Below are 20,092 nucleotides of genomic sequence, written 5' to 3'. Positions count from 1 at the left end.
TACTTATTTACGTTTCGGCGCACTGTAAATCGATTTTACGGAAAAAAAAAAATTCCGTGGCGTATATACAATTGTCAGTGAATCCAGGGGGTGATGTGAAACCATTACCTACTACTACAACATAAACAGATGCAAATAAAAACAAAACACATTAATTTTGTTCGTGTGCGGCCATGCATGGGCTTCTTTTGCACCAACATCGATGACCAGATCAAATGCGCGGTGTGCATCTGTGCAATAAACACTTCTTTGACTATTACGGGAACATTTTTCTTGAAATAATGACAGGGCAAAGCAACGTGGAAGTTCTGAACAGAACCTGGCAAGACAGCGTTGTAGACACAAAGGGGGCGGGGGGGGGGGGAGGTCGTTGTGACGATGGGCAGGGTACCGAAACGGGTGTTGGAGTGGCGCCGACAGCTCATCAATGAAGGGGAAGAGACCCAAACCCACGATGAGTCAAAAGAGCGGAGCCTCCCAATGCCTCGCGTCAACTCTGCAACAGTTACAGCATTGACCGGAAGGAAGGGGAAGCGATGCCGTGGGTGCGGTGGCAATGACGGCATTTTACTTCCGATGGCCCTATTGACCTTTAAGACATGAACAGGGCCCTTCACCTTGAAATTATTAACCCTGTCCTGCATCCCCCCCCCCCGCCCCGTCACGCGCGAATGCTGCTACGCTGTGGCTGTGTTGCACCCAGTGCGGCTTCTTATCCCTCAAAATCCGCTCTCTCCTCTCGTAGGTAAGAGTGAGGAATGTCATTCGGGGTTCATCATCGATGATGTGACGTCGCTCCAGGGCACCGCTGCCCCGCACCTCCTCCGGCGCAGCCGCCCATATAGCGCTATCGCCCTCGCGTCGTCGCAAGTGCCGGGCGAGACCCACGACCCCGAGTGGACCCCGGCGGGTCCGCCTTACGATGGGCGCCCGTCGACCGCGGGGAGAAACGAGCCGAGCGGGCAGGGCCGGCGGGAGGGGCCACTCGCGAAGCGCACGGCGGCGGCGGCGGCGGCGGCCTCGAGCGGTCAGTACAGCTGCAAGGTGTGCGGGCAGCAGTTCAATCGAGCAAGCTACCTGCGCAAGCACAAGCTGACGCATACGACGGAGAGGCCGCACCACTGCCCGGTGTGCGGCCGGGCCTTCAAGCGGCCGTGCGAGCTGACGCGCCACCGGCGCACGCACACGGGCGAGCGTCCGCACGGCTGCGCCGTGTGCGGCCGCACCTTCACGCGATGCCAGCAGCTCAAAATCCACCTGCGCACGCACACGGGCGAGAAGCCGTACCGCTGCGGCGAGTGCGGGCAGTTCTTCTCGCACCGCCACAGCTTCAAGCGGCACCAGCGCACGCACGCCGGCGGGAAGGCGTGAGGTGGATGCGCCGGGGGTGGGGCGGTGGGGGGGGGAGAGAGAGAGAGAGGGACAAGCGGCCCGGGCAGCTTGCGAGGCGACGTAGAAGGCGCTGGTGCCCAATTCGAAATGAAATTTCGTTGGTTGTGAAAGCGCATTGCCGTGCACGCGCCGCTGCTGCGCGAGATGTTTTTTGATGCGACAACAAAGACATTGAATCTTTGCCCGAGTGACGACCACAAGATGGGATGCCGCAGCAGGCCATCCATGTTGTCAGTATCCACCGCTCGACGGACCCGCCGTGCGCTGTGCCGCTGCCGTAGCTGGAGCCGGAAGCCAGCTGACTCTGTGAACAGAGGTGCAATGAAGATTCTTTGCGTTCTGTCTCGTGGAATGCTGCGTTGAGGCCGCAATGGTGTCTCGCTGTGCAACTGCAACAGTGCAACGTTTTATTGGACGGGCCAAGCTTTTGTGAACAAGCTTCAACATGAAAGTCGTTTCCTCGATTTTTCCACTCTGGACGCGGCATCGTCTACACCTCTTGCATGGGGGTGGGGGGGGGGGGGGCGGGCGGACGCGAGGCCAGTGACTCTTCTCAGTAACGAAGCCTGGAACTCCTCGTGTCAGATGTGACCAGCCCCACCCCCCCCCCCCCTTGGACGCACAGCCTAGATGTGACTCGACACCAAAAGGAGGACACCTGTGGATCGATTCGAACTTTAGTATGTTTTGGCAAGCCTCAATCATTCAAGATGTACAGGCCCGAGATGGCCACCATTGAAACTAGCGCGGCGTTAGTTGTGTAAGAGGTGTGCTGAAAACAAAATACGTGAACTCTGTATCCTTGATTGCAAAATGAAGACGACGGTGTGTACGTAGCGGCGTTACTAGTTTACGAGGTCTCGTTTCGGGATGGGTAGGTCACACTACACAATAGGTTTTGGATTTATCGAGCGGTTCAATGTGACTGTGTGTGTGTGCGCGTCTCAAACCACTGTTACAAATAGGCAACGCGTGCATATCTCGGAGTGGGAAGAGTGGGGGGTTAATTTTCCTGGAGCAGGGAATGATAGGAAGCATTCAAAGATAGGAAGCATTCTATGAGGCCGGAGAGAAAGTTTGAGGTGATATTGGGTGATATGTGCATACAAAAAGTTTTCATAGGAGATGGACGTTGCCTGTAGCCTGGATCTCAGGCAGTGTGCACGGGGAAGGCAACTCGAGACCTGAGAGCAGCAGAAGAGAAGTAGCGACCTGGTGCGTAGTCGGTGATATCTTACCGGGTGGCACTGGTGGTGAGAGCCCTGTACTCTTGATCAAATGTGTAATGCTTTGTGGGCAGTTGGCGTTAATTGTCTGGGAGATGTATAGTCTGCCCTCTGCCATAATGGAATTGCCGACCACCGCCTCGGCACTGCCAACTCTGATGAGTGTAGCCTTGCACTCAATTTTCGCAGGGAAACGCTTTGGAGTTGGTGAGCCGGTCATGGTGAACATTGGTAGAACTCATCCTTGTTTGCTCAAAGGGTGTTTTGGAGCTATGCCATTGATTGGCATTGAGTTTGTCAGATGATTGAAACTGCTCTCATCGCTGTGGCTTACAATATTTGGGACGTAACATCGTTAGGTTTGTTAATGGCTTAACCTTCTGTCAATAGGTGCGCTTTTTATTTGACGGTTATAATGATCGAAGTTTGCTTTTCCGATACGGGTCTCGGACACGTGCGTGCCAAAATACCGTTCCGCGTACGTGATTTAAGTCACGGAAAATGGCATTACATTTTCTGTAACTGGCCGCCGAGAGTGGGAGCTTTCTGATACGACGGAGCATCCGCTGCTGTCGTAAGCAGCCTCTGTTGTGACCGCTCGGCTGCCTCGCGTTGATTACGAATGAGCAAATGCACGGGATCGTGTCCTCCGCAGTAGCAACGCCACGCGAGCTTGGCCGCAAGGCGAAGGACGCAGCTGTCTGATCGCTCAAAAACGCCGCCTGTGTCCTCCTGTAGGTAAAAGGGCGGAAAGTGACTCAAGGTTCGCCATCAATGACGTCGCGTCACTGCTGAGCACCGAAGGGCCCCTTTCGTCGCCACGAAACCCTAGCTTCCTCGCGCGATCGCAAGACTCGGGCACATTCAACGGGAGCGTAGAACGATGGGATTTCGCCCCGGCCGCTGCCGCCGGCTCGACATCCGCACGTCCCGCCAACCCGTGCGACGCCGGGTGCGTCCCGCAGCAGAACGGGGCGGCGGCGGCGGCGGCGGCGGCGGCGCAGGCCTGGCGAGGGGCGGCCTTCCCCGAGCGGGAGCGGCAACCGCCGAGCGCCCCTCCGTGCGTCCGCGGCGAGCGCGGCCAGTTCACGAGTTACGACTTCCTGAAGAGGCACGCGGCGGAGAGGCACGCGGCGGAGAGGCGTGCGGCGGAGGCACGGAGGCTAGCGGTGGAAGGACACGCGCCGGAGGGGCACGCGGCGGCGCCGGAGGGGCACGAGGCGGAGAGGCCCTACCGCTGCCACGTGTGTGGCCTCACCTTCAAGAGGCTGGCGCACGTCCAGCGGCACCAGCACACGCACACGGGCGAGAAGCCGCATCGCTGCGCGGCGTGCGGCCGCGCCTTCGCCCTTTTCTCCACGCTGAAGCTGCACCGGCGGACGCACACGGGCGAGCGGCCTTACCGCTGCGACGTCTGCGGGCAGACGTTCTCGCACCACTATAGCTTCAAGCGGCACCAGCGCACGCACGCGCGCGTTGGCGACGAGCTCGCGGTCCCCCCCATCGTTCAGCAATACGGAGGGGTCATGACGTCTCCGCTGCTCGAATGAGTATTGGGGGGTGGGTGGGTGGCGGCCGGGGGTCGGGGAAGGTGTGTTCGTTGCTGTTGGCTTCTGCGAAACTAGCTGTGGAAATTCCACATTCCCCTGATGGGGGAGAATTGCCACCCCCCCCCCCCCACTCCACTCTGCATCGGATGACCACTGTTGTCTTCCACGGAGTCGTGCTAAATTTATTGATTTATTGAGTTGGATGGGGGCCTGGATTGGCCCACCAACTGGGACTTTAACACGGTTGGTTTGCCTGGTCCGGCGGTGGTCTTATCGATCCACAGTCCTGCCTGGGCGGATATACTGTTTTAGCCCAAAGCCAACCAATGAAGGCTTACGAAAAAAATGCAACATTGTAAATGCGGAGAGGGCAAACGTGGACATGGCACAGCAAAGCAAAAGCTGCATATGGCTTTTGCTAGTTGGCCGTTTTTAACATGGGGTGTTTAGTCAATCCTCCTGTTGGCAAGGTGTCCCACCCCCCCCCCCCCCTTCAAAGGTGATGTTGCTCACAAACGTGTTGCTTGCGTTGGCATGCTTATGTTTTTATTATCCCCGGGATGTTTCGCTTTTATACGTTTGTGCTCAAAGGATTGTTACGGCTTTCCGTCTTTGAATCTCTGTGAAACACATACAGTATGCATAGTGGATGTTTTTGTTGTTGTTGGGGTTAGATCGCATAAATATAAATGTGTAGTTAAACCCCTCGCCACCCAACACAGCCAATGATTAGTCAGGTTTTTCACGTAAACAAAACGTGCCGATTCGTTACTCGTTCAGCACACCTGTTGTGTAGGAGAGTAATCCCGCAACATTTTCCTTTATTATGAACATTATTATGGACAATATTGGTCGCGAAATCCTACGTCTTAAAACAGAATACAGAACATGTTAAAATGAGATCAGATGTTCTCAAAGTGGTAGTTGGGGGCTTAAGATTTTTGTTTTGTAAATATCAACTTGGTTTTTTTTTTCTGGTGTAGTAAAATCGAGCGGAGGTATTGCTCTGACGGTGTGCTGCTATGAAATGCATTTGGAACTCGGTGATGAAAGGAAATGCTGGAAGGGTTTTTTTGTGGACTGCACTTTTTAATAAAAAGACGACGTACATTTTGTTCGCACCACGAAAGTAATTGCATGGATTGTTTGCCGAAAGGCGCGCAGGACCTCCCACCTTTCGTCGTAAACAATCTGGCGGTAATCGTGTGGAATTGGTGCAGCTCTCTGATCGTTCGAACCACTGTGTCCTCCTGTAGGTAAAGAGGCAGAGAGTCACTCAGGGTTCCTCATCAATCGCGTGGAGTCGCTGCAGAGCACGAAACCCCTCCTTCCGTGGTCAGAAAAAACTAGCGCCGTCGCACAATCGCAGGAGCCGCAAGCGCCAGCGGACTCCAGCGCCGTTGGCCGGAGCGTGGCCTGGCAGGACTTCCTAACGGCCGCCGCCATCCCAATGCCCTCGCGCCCTTCCAAGCCGCGCGCCATCGGACCCGCCCTGCGGCAGGAGGGGCCGAAGCCTTGGCCGGGCGCTGCGCCCTTCGGCTTGCGCGAGTGGACTCCGCAGAGCGCCACCGCGCACGGCTGCGGGGAGTGCGGGCAGTCGTTCACGAGGCGCGACTTCCTGGAGAAGCACACGGCCAGGCACCTGGCGGAGAGGCTCTCGGCGGAGCGTCGCGTGGCGGAGGCGACCAGTGGCGGCGGCGGCGGCGGCGAGGCGCTTGGCCTCCCCTTTGCGCCGCCGCCGCCGCCGTCGTCGTCGTCGCACGGGTTCGGCAACCACGTGCGGCCGCACACGGGCGAGAAGCTGTACGCCTGCAGCGTGTGCGGGCGCGCCTTCACGCGCTCGTCTACGCTGAGGCTGCACGAGCGGAGGCACACGGGCGAGAAGCCCCACCGCTGCGACTTGTGCGGGCACGCCTTCCTGCGGGCGGTGCAGCTGCGGATCCACCTGCGCACTCACACGGGCGAGAAGCCGTACTGCTGCGGGGAGTGCGGGCAGGCCTTCGCCCACCGCCACAGCTTCAAGCGCCACCAGCACAAGCACGTGAGGGTGAAGGTGTAGCATGGCGGTGGGGTGGGGGGACGCACTTTGGCACGAAGATGCTGCGCGTCTGTCTCGTTGGGAAATGTTAAGTCGATTTCTCCGTTTTTTCCCCGGCGTATCCAAGCCTTGTCGGGCACTGACGGTACGGCCGGCTTTAAACTTCTTTTATGCCGAGCCGATCCAGAAACAAACTGTGAACACGCGCTGGGCCTTACAAGACGTCCGAATCTGGCTTGGGGTGGTGGGGAGCCAATTGAGAGTGTCAGTCTGTACACTTGGATGGTGTCACGTTTTTCAGTTTGGGTTCTGCCATTGGGAAAAAAAGCCAACCCGAGTCACGCTGGTGCTCTCTTGGCACGGCTGAAGCGCCGGATCCGTTCAGTGGGGAAAGCGGGCAAACGTGAAACGATTCTCCACGCTCATACGGGCGCGCGACAAGTGGGGGCGGTCACCTCCGACCGGCTTGCCTGGGGCCGGCTGTGGTAATTCCCACACGCGCCTTTGATGGCGGGACCGGGGGCGACCTCTGCATGACTTTTCTAAACCGTGGAACTGGTAATGTCGGCCCTGGCGGGGGGGGGGGGGGGGGGGGTTGATTGCGGCTCTGTTGACCTCCCGATTCAAAGTGTTTTTATTCGATGCGATGCGCACGCACGAGTGGCATCCTTTGCTAAACGACGCTTCCCAGGTTCTTTCGCATTTCTCTTGTTGAAGAATAAACTAAAATTAAGAGCCCTCTCCGCCAATCCACTGCTGGGATGAGGCCTCTTCCCCCATGCGGTGTGGGTCAATGGGTGGTATTTGACCGTACGTCACTGCGCTGATTCACGCGGTTTTGATGAAGGTACGGGATTACACAGACTTGTGATAATGCTGCACCGCTCTCCTTCTGCCCACTGCGTCGCCCCGCAGCAGCCTCTGATAACCTATCCGTGCATTGATTGTTAACCAATCCGAGCATCGTCCATGCTCAATTATCCTCGGTTGCTCATGAGATTGGGGCATATTGGCGATGATCATGCCGTCGGCATTTATACGTATTGTGCAGTCTGCATTCGTGACGCAGACGTCTTTGATTTGAGTGTGATGTAAGTATGTACGTTGAACTTCTGTTGCGCCATGCGTAGCCAACCGTGCTAATTAGTTGTAAAGAAATTAGTGTCAATCTAGATTATGATTTAAAAGTTGCATATCTCTGGTGGTTTCCTAATATCGGACGGAAGAGCATTCCAGACGGCCGCAAGAGCGCATCTGAAAGCGCACGATGCGGGCGGGCGTTTGTCACGTGGTGAGAATACGCGACTGCTTGGTTCCATTTATTTCATCATCGCCCGCTGCTGAAAGGCATCTTGTGTCTTACACGAGCAGATTTTTTGAATGAGAATAATTATAAATGGAATAAAAAAAGGTTACGGTTTTACGCTCGTTTGAATTGTCGCTGATTTGGTTGGCGCCGTTTTTCTCGGCCGTTAAACAATTCCCGTTTGCGGCGCGGATTTTTTTTTTGTACAGACACCCCAAAAGTGGGGCGCCGACGTCGCTGGCTACTTCAGTTTCCTCTTCGGTCCTTTTTTTTGGTTCCATTTACTTTGTCAGCGTCCCCATCCGTGTGTGTGCGTGATCCCCTATCTGGGGGTGCGCAAGACATGGCCAGATTTTTTATAGAAGGTAGATCATCGAAAACACAGATTTTTGACGGGCACGTAAGTTGCAACCACTTTTGATTTAAAGCTTTCGTGACTGCAGGGATTCATATTCTTGGTTATTTCGGTAAAGTCACGTAGAAGGGAAACAATAAAATAATATTTTATATTTTTATTATTGTATTGTTTCCCTTCTACGTGACTTTACCGAAAGAACCAAGAATCCAACTACTTTGTTTCATCAAACCCTATATATTAACATTATACATCTGTAATGTAGCTCTCAGAGACACCGTCTTGTTCAGTTATATGTATATTTATTATGAATAAAACCCGCCGACTCACTGATAACTTAACGAGTAACCCCGAGTGACTATATAGACTTGGGTAACTTTAGGTAACTCTATTGAGACAACATAACTCTAAGCCTTCCAAGACTACAAGGCGCCCACTGCAGGACGATGAGGAAGACCCACTCCACGGTGACGACGGCGACGGCAGTTTCCCCCACAACAGCAGCCCAGAGCCCCGGTTCGCGCCGGCTGTTATCCCCATCACGACCTGGCCACGCCCCTATTCCCGAACCCTCCCTCACCCGCACCTGGCCCTGTCTGTCTCTGCCCTTATTGCAATTTACGGCCGTTAGGTCCCGTGCTTCCCCTCAAGTGACCCTGTCAAAGCTTGTCGCGTCGATCATTATTAGCGACCACTCAGGTCCCACATTACCCGAACGTGACCCTGTCTGTTCCCGTTACGTTAACTAGTAACCATGGCCACGGGGAAGCCGTACTGTCCCTACATCACCCCGTACTGTCCTTTACACGTTTTAACGATTGAAAACCGAAGGGATGCAAGGCTGCAGTAATGGTCAAGAACCACTGGTGTAGAGGATGGCGAAAAAGTGCGATTTCCTCAACTTGATTCACGCTGTCGGCTCTTGCGGCACAGCTCGCCGGCTCTGCGAATTGAAAAGTCCGGCGTGGGAAGAGCCGTGCTATTGGATGCGTGGGGAAACCAGGTTGGCCCCCCGATTGGCTGGAGGCGGTGGCAGCCAGTCTGATTTGTTGGCCGTGGATCAACTTAACAGGCGGGAGGATTGGAATCCGTTAGTTTCCAAATCCGATTGTCCTGGTGAGGGTCGCAGCAGCTTATTGAGTAGTGGCGTCCAGACCTCCCTCTTTCCCTAGCTCTTCCTGGGGAATTTCTCAGGTGTTCCCAGGCCAGCAGAACGACAGTGGAGCGGGGGGGGGGGGGTAGAGGGGGATTTAAGGGGACGGGACAACGGAGTTGAGTTTTGGAAATGTTTATCGGACGTATACTCGTAAACGCGTGATGTTCATTTCAAATGTGGAGGGGGTGGGGGAAACCGGAGGGACCCGGGGAAAAATCCACGCGGCCACCGGGAGAGATACACGCAAACTCCAAATATACAGCAGCAGGCGTCAGGGGTCGGGATCGAATCCACGACCTCCTGTGTACCAGGCGAGGCGGTTAACATCTAGCCACCGTCGCGGCCTAAATAAAGAAGTTTACCTGGAGACGCCACTTCTGCGTGCGTGCGCACCGGGGGGCTCCTCGCTCTCTATGCCTTTCCACATTTTGCTTTCTGATACCGTTCAGGACAGGTGACATTTTCCCATGGATGTTTAGGAAGAACTCTGGCTGTGGCCTGATGAGGCCGGTTGTAATTGCCGGCGTAAACGGCACGGCTACTCGTATTGTAAATGTTGTGGGGTTTACTCTTTCCCAACACGCAACCGGTTAGTGCTGAAATGGTAACCCATTGGGGCACGTTTTATTTTCCGTGACAAACCTTACTAATTGGCTGTGTCGAGTGGTGGCGGGTTTGAAGACATTAAAAAAAAACTATTGTGGAAGGCAGTGTTATTGATGAATGTGTTGGGTTTCAATTATTAGAATTCAGCTTAATCTCACTTTGGGTTAGATTTTTTTACCGAGTAAAATGCTTATTCTTAGCTCTTTCGGTAAAGTCACGTTGAAGGGAAACAATAAAATATATAAAACAATAAAAATTCTCACGACGTTTCGACCATAACACAAACGGTCGTCATCAGGTGTGTCGGTTTGCATTTATTTTTAAACGGTGTATTTACTTATTTATAAAAACGTCAGCGCCGCGCGCAGCGATTTGCCAGTTTATTTAGAAGGACTAGTCCATCTATGTTCTGAAAAGAGAAGGGGGGAGACGAAAAAATAATGTATGCTGTCTGAAAGCCACCGTAAGCATGAACAATCAAGACCTGAAATGGTTAATCAAATCTTTCCAATGATTGCTAAGCCAGAATCCATCTTCTCGGTTGAAATTGTCTCTATGCTTGTATATGTGGATAGCCTCATGAACGAATCTCTCATGGTAGCCAGATGGCTTACAAAGAACCTCTGTCTTGGAAAAGTCAATGTCATGTGAGCCTACTGAATTATAACAATGATCTGCCACGGCCGAGGTGTTGGTCCTACCTGATGACGACCGTTTGTGTTATGGTCGAAACGTCGTGAGAATTTTTATTGTTTTATGTATATTTTATTATTTTATTGTTTCCCTTCAACGTGACTTTACCGAAAGAGCTAAGAATATGAGTCACGAAAGCTTTAAATCAAAATGAGTAAAATGCTCTCCATTTATTAACATTGTACCTCTTGTGTCTTGTATACCATCTTCTTGTTTTAATTTATTTAATCACTATTTTTAGAAATGCCATTTCTAAAATGTCTCCTTGTCAATTTGGCTTGCGGACCCCCCCCCGACCATGTTCTGACGACGTCCCAGCAAGGTAATCTCAGGTATACGCTTCCCCGATTGAGACACCGCTTCGGTTTTAAGGACGCTTGCTTGACCCGGAGTCCGTGAGTTTCATCTCCCGGAGAAGCAATGTAAACAATGGGCATGTTTCTTAAATCCCCTTCTACCCCACCACCACCTCTGTTCAACCCAGCCGTATAAATGGGTACACCGCTGTGGATTGTTGGCAGGTCACGTGTTGGTAGGGGTAAGGTGTGGATCACTCCCACTTCTTTCAGCATGAAAGGGTAGGAATTCTTCTGAATACTCCAAGCTCAAAGCTCGTTTTGCAGGGGTGATCCCCGGGGGATTTTGCCAGCGCGCAGCTCCCGAGCTTTGCAACGCTTTTTTTGTCGAGACAATTGGAATCGCTCGATTTATATATATATACACACCTCCCTAGTTCTGGCCGTCTACCCGAGCAAGTTCTGCTTATTTCCTGGCCCTCCATACACGGCGGCGCATTGGTGGGATCCACGGACGAAAGCGCGCGACGGTTTGCGAACGTACACCCGTTTATTGTTAGGCCAGACTACCTTCTTGCTGTAGGCGCATCCACCAGCAGCGGTGACGATGAGCAAGGGGCACCGCTGCCGTTATTATTAAAAAAAAATTAACTCTACATCCGATTCGGAAGCGTAAAGGGCGTGCGCGGCACGGCCTCGAGTGGAGACGACGCCCCCCCCCCGCTCCGCCGCTCTTCCGTCCCTCATCCCGCCCGTGTCGCTCCCCCGCAGGCAACAGAGCGGAAAGCCACTGGGGGTTCGTCATCGAGCGGGTGACGTCGCTGCAGGACGCAAAAGCCCAGCGTCGGGCGTGCGCTCAAAGGCCCGGCACCGTTGCGCCGCCGTCGCCGCCGCCGCCACCGCCACAAAAGCGGAGCAAGCCCGGCAGCGTGAAGATCAAATGTGAAGCGAAAGATTGGACCACCGCCACGATCGACGCCAGCGCGACCGCCGCCACCACCACCACCTCGAGCACCGCCGCCGCCACCACAATTTCCACCGCCGCCACCACCGCCAGCAACACCAGCAGAGCCGCGGCCACCCCGGCCACGATAGCTTCCGCCGCCACCGCCGCCGCCGCCACGACAGTCGCCACGCGTGCCGACAAACGCGCCCCGTGGCAGGTGGGAAAGGAGCGGGAAGATTTTGCGCCGCAGCGCAAGCGGCAGCAGCAGCAGCAGCCGCAGCCGCGCACCATCAGGCTGATCCCGTACAAGTGCAACGTGTGCGGGCAGATGTTCCTCAAGCAGCTGCACCTGAGGAAGCACCTGCAGAAGCACGACGCCGAGAGGCCGAACCGCTGCGACCTGTGTGGCAGCGCCTTCCGCTACCTCTCCGACTTGATGTGCCACTGGCAGACACACGTGCCCCAGGCGCTGTGACTGAACGGGCTCGTGTCACCGGGTCGGCCGAAGGGGAGCCGGGGGGGGGGGGGGTGTGGTTGGTGGGTGGGGGTGGTGCTGAGGTCCGGTTTGCGTTTCGATTATGATTTTTTTGTCGGTTATCGCGACGTAGCAGGGACGACGGGATAAATGCCCCCCCCCCGACCCCCCCCCCCCCCCCCAAGACCCGCCCGCAACTCTACACCGTCCCACCAATCGCTATCGCCAGCAAGCGCCGCGCCCCCACTGCACGTCCACCACTTCCATTGCCGCCACCGCCGCCACCGTCCTCGTCGTTGCAATCGCTACCATCGTCAACGCCGCAATGACACCCACCACAACCTCCACCACCGCCGCCATTAACCTCTGAACGTCATGAATCTCTGTCGTCACCACAGCTACCGGCCGAAATGCACCGCCCTGGAGATTAAAAAATGTTCCCCCATCCCTCTCCCCCCAACCCCATTCTTCCTAATGGCAACGTCTACACGAGCGAGCAAATGCTCACTCGTGTAGACGTTGCCATTGAGAGAGAGGGAGCGACTCGGGAGGAACCGCAGACGAGCGAGAAGGCGGTGGCAGCAGCAGCAGCAGGCACACGATGATAGAGCCGGCCTCGACAATTGCCCAAGCTCTGCTGCCCTACCATAATACCGGAGGGTGTTGCCGGACCAGTGAATGATTGGGTTTACGTGCGGGAGGTAAATCGGGGAGAAACCCCACGTGCTCGAAAGGGGGAGGAGGAGTTCGGCCACACTTTCTCCCACATGCAGACAACCACTGCGAGTCCACGTCCTCGCTGCTCCTCGTGAGCCGGGCGCCTGACAGGGGGGGCAAGGGGAGCTTCAGCAAAATTTGTGCGGTGATCCATCACCCCGCCCCCCCGTCGCTTCCGCCTCAACGGTGCCGAATTGCGGGCAGCCACGCGCGTAGCTACAACCGCTCTGGTCGTGGTGGTCATGGTGGTGGTGGGGCCCCCCCCCACTTGAGTTCCACAACTGAAGTGGGGGGAGGGGTGCGCTAGTAGGGAGTTCCACAACAGGAGTGGGGGCCACCAGTAGGGAGTGTCACGACCGAAGAAATTGAATTCAGGAGTCGTGTGAATCTTGACATTGTCATCATAATCATTAACCCTCTGCTGACTTGTGATTTGCTTGATGGTCATGGTTCCTGACCACCGCTGAGAATGAGCACAGAGGCCATGACCTAGATTCATGCCAAGACCATCATAGCCATCACGATCCACTCCCACCACCACAATCATCACCATCACTAATCTGTCAACCACCACCAGGCCCCGCACTGACTGGCCAGAGGGCAGCAAATGCTCGGACTGTGTGGGCAAATTTCAAAACGTGATCGAGAGTAAACTTTTTTTTGTTTCCACTTTTCATTAAAATATTTTAGTTCCTCTAATATGTACGCTTCATTGCTTATTCGCGCATATCTAGGCTGGCATTAAATCCCCAGATATTCCACTCCTGCCCCATTTGCGGTTTTTTTTAATTCGTTTTGGGACCCAGGAGGACCGAGCGCCAGGAGCAGCAGCAGCAGCAGCTTTCTCGCGTGAGCTCACGGAACCTGGGGTGGGGACTGGGGCATCATCATCTTCGTCGTCGCCGCCGCCTTCGCCCGCCGATGGACAGCACGGACGGCAAGGAGAGCGTTGGGATAGTGTCACACTTCTTCTGAACGCTTTAGGGTTAGGAACCGTCCGAGCAATGTCTCCGGCACGAGTCCAATCGTCCAGGGCACGAGTCGCAACACGGATCGTCAGGGGCTGGGTTGCTGCTGTACGGCAAACAAGACTTCGTGTTCAGCTGCTCGTGTAACGTTCGTCTTGCGATTGCTTCAACATCACGACAACTGATTTTGATGCACCACCACCACCACCCCGCAAGATTTTCTGACCGGGGTTACAAATGACGGGAAAAGAATGATTGCGGAAATTATAATATTTTTTATATATATACCGCACATACATTAAACTATTTTAAAAATAAATATTTAAAAACGTATTTTTATTTGACCAGGTAAGAGTATATAGCTCTTTTTTTAAGTGACCTGGCTATCACTAATGATAGCCCAGTGAAGTGGCTTGTCATTGTCAAATGGAAATTTATAGCGGGAGCCAAACACTGTACTCTGAACGCATTTCGTCAATGCTAAATGCGGAGGGAAAAATCCGGAGGCAAATCCACGTGGCCACGGGGAGAGAGATTCCGCAAACTCCAAACATGCAGTACGCACGCGCCTGGGCCGGAATGGAACCCATGACCTGCATACCAGGTAAGGTAGCCAACGTCTCGCTACCCAATATTGGGGGTGGGATAACCCATTGAGTTCGTTGTTGGTCCCAATAGCTAAGGGACCGTCCATAAATGACGTCACGCACCTAGGGGGGGGGGGGGTCAGACATTGGTGACGATTTGTGACGAGGGGGGGGGGGTTGAGGAATGCTACGTCACATCAAAATACGAAACTTTAAATAAATATAGAATTGTTATAACAATTAGTGTTATAACAATTGTTATAATTGTTATAACACTCCTACACTCCTACAACATCAGAGTGCAGCGCCACATGAAAGACGCACTAAAATGACAATAGTTTAAAGCGATTTGAAGCATGTTTTATTTTCGAAATGGAAATATGGTTTTGGGGGGGAAGGGGGGGGGCAGAGCTTTATGACGTCATATTTGCGGGGGGGTCTGACTTTGTGACGAGAGGGGGGGGGGGGTCAAAAAATCGTTCAAAATCGCGTGACGTCATTTACGGACGTCCCGACCTAAGGCTCCCCGCGATAAACTCTTTCAAGCTATCAATTACAGCTCAGTGATTCTGCACTTAGCTCTATTTAACCATAAGGTTACGATATTCATAGGAGGCGCTGCTACGCCTCTTTTACCGAGATTGGGCGGTGAACCCGTGGGGGGGGGACGGGGGGGGGACGGGGGGGGGGGACCCCACACCGTACCCTGCTGCAGCCTGCAGGACGTCTCGGAACGGCGAAAGGGTTCGGAGCGGGGCGGGAAGGAGTTCCAAATGGGTTGACGACAACGAGAGGCATCCCATTACGTCCCCAACTTGTGGACACGTCCCCAACTTGTGGACACGCCTCGAACGGAGAGCCCGGGGGGGTCGTCCGTTCCCCCCTCTCGGAGCTGAATAGTCAAATAAAAATACCCCTTACAGTTGACCTGCAGACGGGCGCTTGTTGCGATCGAAACGTCGTCATCTATTATTATTTTTATTTTTTCTTCTTCTACCTGCCACGTGACTTTACCGAAAGAACCCAAAGAACGTGGATTCCTGCAGTGACGAAAGCCTCGGATGAAAATACCCCTCCCCCTCCCCCCCCTATCGGACCGTCTTCGGTTCTGAAGCCGTACACCGAGGCTCCCGCACAAGGACAACGCGGGGAGGTTTTTGGCCGCCGGATAGCGTAGGGTGGCGGTGGTGGCGGTGGCGGCGGTGGTGGCGGCGGTGGTGGTGGCGGCGGTGGTGGCGGTGGCGGCGGTGGTGGTGGCGGCGGTGGTGGTGGCGGCGGTGGTGGCGGTGGTGGTGGTGGCGGTGGCGGCGGCGGTGGTGGCGGCGGTGGCGGCGGTGGTGGTGGCGGCAGCGGTGGTGGCGGCGGTGGTGGCGGTGGCGGCGGTGGTGGCGGTGGTGGCGGTGACGGTGGTGATGGTGGTGGTGGCGGCGGTGGTGGCGGCGGCGGTGGTGGTGGCGGTTGTCGCTACGGCGCCTCTCGAAGAGCTGACGTTCCACAAATGTTGAACGGCAGAGGCCCCTCTGGCTCGAGTACTTGGAAGCAGCGGCAGCAGCAAGAAAATAAAACTCCTGTTTTTGTTTTGTTTAAAACAACAGTTTCATTAAGGACTTCGTTTAACTCGCGGTCGAGAAGTAACGTCAATGACGCGGCCCCCCTTGCCTCCCCCCCCCCCCCCACATCAGCGCTTTTACTTGAATTAATTGATGACTTCCCGTGATTCGTTAACACGGAGCAGGCGGATTCGAGAGTCCATACAAAATGTCAATTGCTTTACAGTAGCGAATTCATTGATTAATTGGTGCCGATTTTGAGAAGAGGCATGGCACTGTCACCGGATCCGAGTAGCATGTGCTAAAATGTGGAATTGATTGTACAACGGGAAGTCGCACTTACATTTCGATTTAAAGCTTTCGTGACTGCAAGGATTCATCTTCTTTGGTTCTTTCAGTAAAGTCACGTAAAATGAGAATAAAATAATAAATTAATAAAATAACACAATAAAATTCTCACGACGTTTCGGCCATAACACAAGTGGCCTTCTTCAGGTGAAAGGAACAGACCTGCCGGGACGACAGAGCTTCAATGAACGTTGTTTTTTTTAAGCTGGTTTAGAGAAGTGAGGCACCTTGACAAAGGGGTTTACATATCAACCCCGCCCCGCCCTCCTCGTCACACATCGTCACAAATGTCTGATCCCGCCCCTAGGTGCGTCACGTCATTTATGGACGACCCCCAAGACGACGAGCTTCTAGAGCCACGACTTCCACAACCTATCGGGGGGGGGTGGGGGGAGGGGGTGGATGAATGTGTTTCACGCCGATGGCAGTCCCTCGGTTAACGTTCTTTCGGGGTTAACGTTTCGTCCTCCCGTATAGGACCCACCGCGGTTTTTGACGAACGGTACCGCGGTCGACGTTTTATGTGCACGCGGGGTATCAATGTTCTGGCCAATCCGAGCGCTCGTAAGGTGGGGGGGGGGGGGGGTGAACCACGCCCTCCGCGAATCGGCGACGCCCCAGATTCGCCTCAACTCCCCCCCCTCTCCCCGCCCCCCACCACCATTCGCATTTCGGTATGAGCAGCGCTATCCGAAACGTCGCGGATACTCGAATTGCAAATGTAGCAGTGGGCTCGCTCTCCAACACACGAGCGGTGTGTGTGTGTGGTTGTTATCGTAACGAATTGACTGTGTCGGGTGGTGGGTGGCGGGTTTCACGACACATTTATATTTGCTGCGACCTAACTCAACAGAAGACCTCTGTCCTGGACTCGGAAGCGCTTTGGAATGAAATATTTGCGCGATGTTTGTATCGCACAAATGTGTCCCCTACTCGTTCCGTCCCCCCCCCCCCCTTCGGGGGCCGCACATTACAGGGTGGGTCCTGATGTCCTGTGACCCCCCCCGTCCCCCCATCCACTAATGAATTGACCCCGAACACGTTTTCGTTGTCGTTCCTTTGCATATTCATTAATGTTCTAAATAAATCTTGGTTTAAATAAAAATGTTTTAGATAATTAAATGGAGGGGTGGTCACAAGACGTCTGGACCACCCCCTCCCCCCCACCTTGCACCAACAGAACGAGCGGTGACAACGGAGGCAGTGCAGGCGCAGACAAGCATGGGGCGAGGCGGACACGTAGCAAGGGAGACTTGACGTGCAGTCAGCAGAGATGTTAACTACCTCGCCCGGTATACAGGAGGTCGTGGGTTCGATCCCGACCCTGACGATGCCTGCCGTATATTTGAAGTTTGTGGTGTCTCTCATCATCACGGTGGCTAGGAGATGTTAACTACTTCGCCCGGTATACAGGAGGTCGTGGGTTCGATCCCGACCCTGACTATGCCTGCTGTATATTTGGAGTTTGCGTGTCTCTCTCTCTCGTCATCATCACGGTGGCTAGGAGATGTTAACTACCTCGCCCGATATACAGGAGGTCGTGGGTTCGATCCCGACCCTGACGATGCCTGCTGCGGTATATTTGGAGTCTGCATGTCTCTCTCTCTCCCCGTGGTCGCGTGGATTTTTCTCCGGGTCCTGCGGTTTTTTCCCCTCCACATTTAGAAACGCGCGTTCAGAGTTATTTGTCCGCTATAATATTTCCACGCGACGACGATGAGCCCACTTCGTTGAGCGAACATTCGTGATGGCCAGGTCGCTTCTGCAAAAAGAGCCACATAGCTCAAGTGGACCTTACCTGGTCAAATTTAAAAACAAAAAATAATTTAGTTTAGCAATAGTCGCAGGTAGTACGGTCGAGGCGGGTTTTTGGAGAGCACGACCGAAGACGGGACCCCGGTACGGACCAGGCGGAACGAACACAATCCCGACGTGATTCCGACGTTGAATTGGCCCGCACATTTTTGCGGAGATGAGATCAGGCTCTCGGATGGTGTCAAGATCTTCAAAGACCGCATCTTCTTCTGGGTTTAGTAGTAATAGGTTTTTACCCTTTTATCTGGCACCAAAACTGACACCTTTATACAAGGGGATCATGTTTGCAATAACCACAACACAAGCAGTCAAAATGACAACTCTGATAATGATATTGGCACTGTCCTTGAAATTGATTGGTCCACACCCGAGACAGAGGTCCCATAATGTTCTTCTGGATTCTTTCGGTAAAGTCACGTAGAATGGGAATAAAATAATAACAGAATAAAATTCTCACGACGTTTCGGCCACAACACTAAATTCTGTTATTATTTTTATTATTTTATTGTTTCCTTCTACGTGGTGGTGACTTTACCGAAAGAACCCAGAAGATGAATCCCTGCAGTCACGAAATCTTTAAATCGAAATTTAGACCGCATCGTCTTGGGACAACTCTATCACCTACTTGTGGGGGAGGAGGGGGAGTGTTGTCCCTCTCTCGTCTCTCTCGTCGTTACTTTGCCGCCAGATTACCTTCCTTGTTGTCGTCGGCGTCGGCTCCTCGTGGGGACGAACACCGCGGCTTCCTCTTGGTCGACGCTGCAGCATCTGAACATGTATTCATACTGGAGGAATCCGATGAGCTATGAAGCTCTTCCTGAAGTCCTCAGCGCTTGACCAAGGCCAAATGAAAGGCAAGCTTTGGTTGAGTTGCTGGGCGGCTGGCAACCCCACGATTCAAACCCACAACAGTCATGGTAATGATGAAGATTCAGTCCATAAAGTGCGTGGTGTGTGCCACGCTCGTAAACGTCCGTGACTGTTGAGGCACGGAGCCAATATACCTTAGGGGGCCCGTCCATAAATGACGTCACGCGATTTTGGACGATTTTTGACCCCGCCCTCGTCACGCGGCGTCACAAAAAGTCAGACCCCCCCCCCTCAAATATGACGTCACAAAGCTCTGCTCCCCCCCCTAAAAAAATAAAACATGCTTCAAATCACTCTGTTTTTTTTCGGTAAAGTCACGTTGAAATAAGAAAAAAAATTACATAATAGCATACGTTCAAATCGCTTTCAACTATTGTCATTGTAGTGCGTATTTAATGTGGCGCTGCACTCTGATGTTGTAGGAGAAAACATTTATTAAAAAGTCTATTTAATTAAGTAGAACGTGTTGTCTATATTTATTTGAAGTTGCGCATTTTGATGTGACGTCACATTTCTCAAACTCCCCCCCTCCCCCGCCCTCCTCGTCACACATCGTCACAAATGTCTGACCCCGCCCCTAGGTGCGTGACGTCATTTATGGAAGACCCCAAAGACGACGAGCTTCCGGAGCCACGACTTCCGTAACCTATCGGGGGGTGGTGGGGGGAGGGGGTGGAGGAATGTGTTTCACGCCGATGGCAGTCCCTCGGTTAACGGTCGCATCGGTTAACGTTCTTTCGGGGGTGTTATTAAAAGTGGTGGCGGCGTAGTTGTGGTGACAGGAGAACAGGCCGGAGTGGTTAAGGGGGGTCTGGGGTGGTGATCGGGGTAGTGACAGGGGTAGTGAGAGGATTTGGGGTGGCGATAGGGGGTGCGCGTTTGTGTGTGTAGTACTATGGGGAGAGGTAGTGTAGTGGTTAGCGCTAAGCTGCGCTAACAAACCTGGCGTCCCGAGTTTGATTCCCGCCCACGGTCCTGGGCCTCCCCTAGGTCGACTCAGCCTCAAATGAGTACCTGGTGCGGTGTGTGGTAAACATCGTTCACTGGGGAGACAAAGGCGGCCGGGCGTGGTGCTGGCCACCCACCCCTTCGTGTGCCGTGCCTGCCATTATAGCTGCTTTTTGCTTACAGCACTTGCCCCAACAGTCTGTAAAGGCTATACGGGGGCTCTTTGTTTTTGTAGTACTATGCAAATCAC

The 20,092-nt window shown here is 53.8% G+C and overlaps 2 protein-coding genes across 2 annotated transcripts in view; both read left to right on the top strand.

The window, feature by feature from the left end:
• The window catches only part of LOC116942739 (uncharacterized), a 35,761-nt gene extending 32,516 nt beyond the window's left edge, over positions 1-3,245 (top strand). Inside the window, exon 12 of the mRNA XM_076068083.1 lies at positions 746-3,245. Within this exon, the coding sequence (XP_075924198.1) occupies positions 746-1,371 (626 nt within the window). The 3' untranslated portion in view covers positions 1,372-3,245. The remainder of the gene's footprint in view (positions 1-745) is intronic.
• LOC142925137 (uncharacterized) lies at positions 2,263-13,517 on the top strand. Its single transcript, XM_076068077.1, has 4 exons — positions 2,263-2,266; positions 3,357-4,111; positions 5,519-6,209; positions 11,390-13,517. The coding sequence occupies exons 1-4, from the start codon at positions 2,263-2,265 to the stop codon at positions 12,037-12,039; spliced, it is 2,100 nt and encodes a 699-aa protein (XP_075924192.1). The 3' UTR covers positions 12,040-13,517.
• The last annotated feature ends 6,575 nt before the right edge of the window (positions 13,518-20,092 follow it).

Source organism: Petromyzon marinus, chromosome 1, assembly GCF_048934315.1.
Source record: "Petromyzon marinus isolate PM22_M1 ecotype Great Lakes invasive population chromosome 1, UKy_Petmar_22M1.pri1.0, whole genome shotgun sequence".
Lineage (NCBI taxonomy): Eukaryota > Metazoa > Chordata > Hyperoartia > Petromyzontiformes > Petromyzontidae > Petromyzon > Petromyzon marinus.
Note: the sequence above shows the minus strand (reverse complement) of the source record. Positions and strands in the feature narration are given on the sequence as shown.